Source organism: Octopus bimaculoides, chromosome 20 (assembly GCF_001194135.2).
Source record: "Octopus bimaculoides isolate UCB-OBI-ISO-001 chromosome 20, ASM119413v2, whole genome shotgun sequence".
NCBI lineage: Eukaryota > Metazoa > Mollusca > Cephalopoda > Octopoda > Octopodidae > Octopus > Octopus bimaculoides.
In genome coordinates this window covers 44,555,797-44,560,353 of record NC_069000.1, presented here as the reverse complement: position 1 = coordinate 44,560,353, position 4,557 = coordinate 44,555,797, and the positions used below count along the sequence as shown (strand labels likewise).

The following is a 4,557-nucleotide window of genomic DNA, read 5'->3' as shown; positions in this document are numbered from 1 at the left end:
CTCACACACGATGGGTTTCTTTCAGTTTCCGTCTACCAAATTCACTCACAGTGCCTTGGTTGGCCTGACATTATCGCAGAAGACACTTGCGCAAGGAATTTGCCGCACAATTGAATTTGAACGCAACGCAAAACTTTCTTCTCCCATGACAAATTCTTCTGCGTGTTACCGAAAAATTCTTAGTGTATATATATGTATATATATATATCCATATATATACACACACATATATACATACATACATACATACGAATATACAATTATAAAGCACAATTGTCCTTCCGTTGCATCCGTTTCTTTCTAAATCGGGAAGAAACATTATTCACGGACCAACACGTCCAAAGCTTAATAGCTTCTCTCTTTACATTATAAATTTATATCTGTACCTATAATTACTTGTGCATCTGTCAATGTTCACTAAATATATCTCCGATAAATCGAAGTGTTGTTATGTAAAGAAAGAGATCTTACAAAGCAGACTTCGAAAGTAGGCTTTGCGAGTAAGAAGCTCGTTTTACAACCACGCCGTTTCGGGTTCAGACCCACAGTGCGGCTCCTTGGGCAAATTTTTCTACTGTAGACTCTGTTCGACCAATGCTTTCGTAATGAATTTGCTACACGGTGAATGTAAATATAAAACGTAAATCTTAGAATGTAAATCTAAAAGAGAAGAGCAGGTGCCGAAAGGGATTTATCTTTATCTTTCAATAAACCTGATTTAAAACGCCATTGCCAAGAGAAAGTGGATAATGGTAATAAGCTGATATATTATGCTCGGAGATGTAGAAGGGAGAATGCGACATACGTAGATTGATATTATTATAAAGGCCAATCCACTTACAGTAGTTCGTGTCTACCGTTGATAGATATTACAAAATTTTTATAATTATAAGCATAATTATAATTAGGGTTCAGCAAAATTGCTTCACCACATACCGAAATTTAGAAATAGTATTTAAATACTATTCCACTACCATAATATTTTAGTTTATCAACGAGGATAGTCTCCATAAACCGTACATTGCGGATCTTCTGTTCTATGGCCTTGGTAGCAGAAGAAGTATTATTATGGACAGTTATATTAAACATGTTCGTGCACATTCGGACGTGGAAAGACAAAATGCTGCGCAATTTCTCTCAAGAGAAGAAATTCTCCTTAAAGACAATATGGAGGTAAGCAAACCACTGGACACATGAATGATGTCACAGGACCATTGAACTCTCAGACCGAACTGTAAATAGTTATATAACTGACCTGACAATCTTTTCTACTCTTCCGTTTGATGCTGTGGAATTGGAGCTTCCAAAAAGATCTGTGAAGATTTTCCCATCAATTTTGAGCATTCCACCTTCAGAGAGAAGACAGAAAGAAAATTTAAAAAATATGAATAAAATTATTTTTAAAGATAAAAAAGAAGGGGATGAATAAAGACATAATAATAATAATAATAATAATAATAATACTTTCTGCTATAGGCAGGAGGCCTGAAATTTGGGTGGGGGAACTAATCGATTACATCGACCCCAGTGTATTACTGGTACTTAATTGATCGACCTCGAAAGGATGAAAGGCAAATCCACTTACAAGGCATTGGTCAGGCTGAGGCTATAGAAGAAGACACTTGTCCAAGGTGCCACGCTGTGGAACTGAACCCGGAACCATGTGGTTGGGAAGCAAGCTTCTTAAGACACAACCACGCCTGTGCTTAGTTTTAATATATATTAAATTTAATGCGGTAAGCTGACAGAATCGTTAGCACACCAGGCAAAATGCTTAGCGACATTTCGTCCCTCACCCCATGAGTTCAAATTCCGTCGAGATCGACTCTGCCTTTCTTCTTTGCGGAATCGATCAAACAAGTACTAGTTGAGCGGGGTCAATGTAATCGACTTACCCTCTGCCCCAAATTTGCTTGCCTGATGCCCAAACCTGAAACCAAGATGAAATTTTTATACATGTAAAGTATAAAAATCTATATTTCACTCTGCGTTTTATTTAACTTTCTGTACCACTCCTCATATTTTTTAAAATCCCAATGTATATTATCTTTATTGTATATATCAAAGTGCTCTAATAGTGGTCTGATCAATGAGTAGCTGGACTGTTGCCATAGTAACGAAGCTAAAGCACGCAGAGTAAAACCGCTTCGTACAGATTGACCTTGAACTATCCTGTGCATGCGCACTAAGTTTTAATGACCTAGCTCACTTCTGCCGTTTAAGCAGTGCTTGGAAGGAACGTGTGTAATGTCTGATCGTCGCGTTGCATTGACCATGACAGAAAGTTGAACAGAGAATCTACATCAAATTTTGCCAAAAGCTTGGACGATACCTGCTCAGAAGCCTACGCAAAGTTTTCATCGTTCTCGACACAATCAAAGAGATCTTGTGCAACTGAAACCAGAGTGTCTTTTTGGTCAGCTGAAAGCAGTTTTGGCACAAACTTGGCAGACACATGTCTCATACCCAAATCTTCAGTGATAATGGACTAAATTTGACCGTATCTAATCTGTACATCTGATAACTCACGGATAGTGATTCGGCGATTTCCCCTCACAACTGCATGCGCATCTGCGATGTATTTCTCAGTTCTGCTGGTTGTGGGTCTCCCAGAACTTTCATCAGTATCGACATTTTTTCGGCTATCTTCGAAAGGTCTGAACCACTCGTACACTTGTGTTCAGCTCATACACTCCTCTTCATACACCTTCTGCAACTTTGCATTGGCCTCTGAGCCACATCAATGATAGCAACAACAACAACAACAACAGCAACAACAACAACAACAACAACAACAACATCAACAAGATCACCGATAACCACAACAACAATAACAACACCTGTAACATACCTGGTCGTGATGCGATTGGTGTTATTTTTATGATCTCAGGGGATAAATGTTTGTAAGTCTGGAATAATAAAAGAAAAATACAGAAGAATAAAACACTCAGAACACACTGTGGCGCATCTTTATGCTAGTGGAGAAGGCGCGTGGCCTGGTGGTTAAGGGCCTTAGGCTCAGGAGCATAAGATCGTGGGTTCAATGCTTGGAGTGAAAGGAATACTGTGTCCTTGAGCAAAATACTAAATTTCAGTTGAGTACCAGCTGTGTGCTGGGGGAAAGCCTCCTCCGTCTCTCTACCTACTTCCACTCGTCACATTCAGGTTGCTCCACTGGATCATGAGTTGGTGTGGGGAGTATGTTTATGTTTTCTCGCAACCACAGCTGTCTTAGAAACATTATAGGCGCCCAAGCATTTGGGCCCTGGAATATTTATTTACTGACAGCAAGCAACAGTATATATAAATCAGAATTAGGCTCCTAGGCACATGAGGCCCGCGGGCAAATCAATGAATTGAGCATAATAGAATTTATTTATTAACAGCAAGCCACGGCATTCATAGACCTATGAAACCCCCTTACCATTGGTCTCTGCATCCATATCTTAGAACAGCCTTCCTCCCGACTACGTAGGAATCTAAAGAATTAGTGAATGCGTAGAACTTACTACCAACTTTCACTCGATTACGAAGAAAAAGGATAAAGCATCCTTCTAATAAGAGAACGTTTCCCGGTTTCCCATGGCGTATATATATATATATATATATATATATATATATATATATATACATATATATATATGTATGTATGTATGTATATATATGTTTCCCGTAGGATGACTCTTTTTTGCCAGCTGAGTGGAACTGGAGCAACGTGAAATGAGGTGGGGGGTTTTTTCACTCAAGAACATAACGTATCACCCGGTCCAGGGATCGACACCACAATCTTACGATTATGAGTCCAACACTCCAACCACTAAGCCACGCGCCTCCATGACTACTTATGACGACATTATTACTATTATTATTATTATTATTATTATTATTATTATTACTATTACCACCACCACCGGGGAGTTGGTCTCAGTGCGACGTAACTAAACATAGCTCGTGACATTTTATACAAACTTCAGAGCTCTTTGGGGTTTTTTCTTCTCTTTTCTCTTCTTTCTGCCACCCCCGCTGCTCTTCTAGATGTCAACATAACCCCAACCTCGTCACCACCTCCCTGCCTTCGAAGCACTTGACCAATATATAACGTAAGCCGAGCCATCGAGTTTTCTTTTAGTACTGATTCAACACCCGGTCTGAAGGTGTTTAAGAGGTAGACATCAAAGGAGGCAAGCCTGTTGCGTTTAATTAGGGCAACTTAATTAACTAACTGGCGAAGTGATTAATGGATCTATTCACAATTGTTCTGGTGACATTTGTGCTATCCGTTGTGAAACGCCCTCCGTCGCCACCACCTTCCCTGTGTTTCTATCTCTCTCTTTCTCACTCTTTCTCTCACCCGCTATTTACATTTATATGCACATAGGCGCAGGAGTGGCTGTGTGGTAAGTAGCTTGCTTACCGACCACATGGTTCCGGGTTCATTCCTACTGCGTGGCACCTTGGGTAAGTGTCTTCTACTACAGATTCTGGCCGACCAAAGTCTTGTGAGTGGATTTGGTAGACGGAAATTGAAAGAAGCCTGTTGTATATATATATATATAT

General features: G+C 39.7%; 1 protein-coding gene across 1 annotated transcript in view; it reads right to left on the bottom strand.

Annotated features, from left to right (window-relative positions):
* LOC106870093 (fibrocystin-L) overlaps positions 1 to 4,557 on the bottom strand; it is a 69,646-nt gene that overhangs the window by 62,725 nt on the left and 2,364 nt on the right. Inside the window, exons 3-4 of the mRNA XM_052974982.1 lie at positions 2,852 to 2,909; positions 1,256 to 1,349 (exon numbers count right to left, since the gene is read on the bottom strand). Of these exons, the coding sequence (XP_052830942.1) occupies positions 1,256 to 1,349; positions 2,852 to 2,909 (152 nt within the window). The remainder of the gene's footprint in view (positions 1 to 1,255; positions 1,350 to 2,851; positions 2,910 to 4,557) is intronic.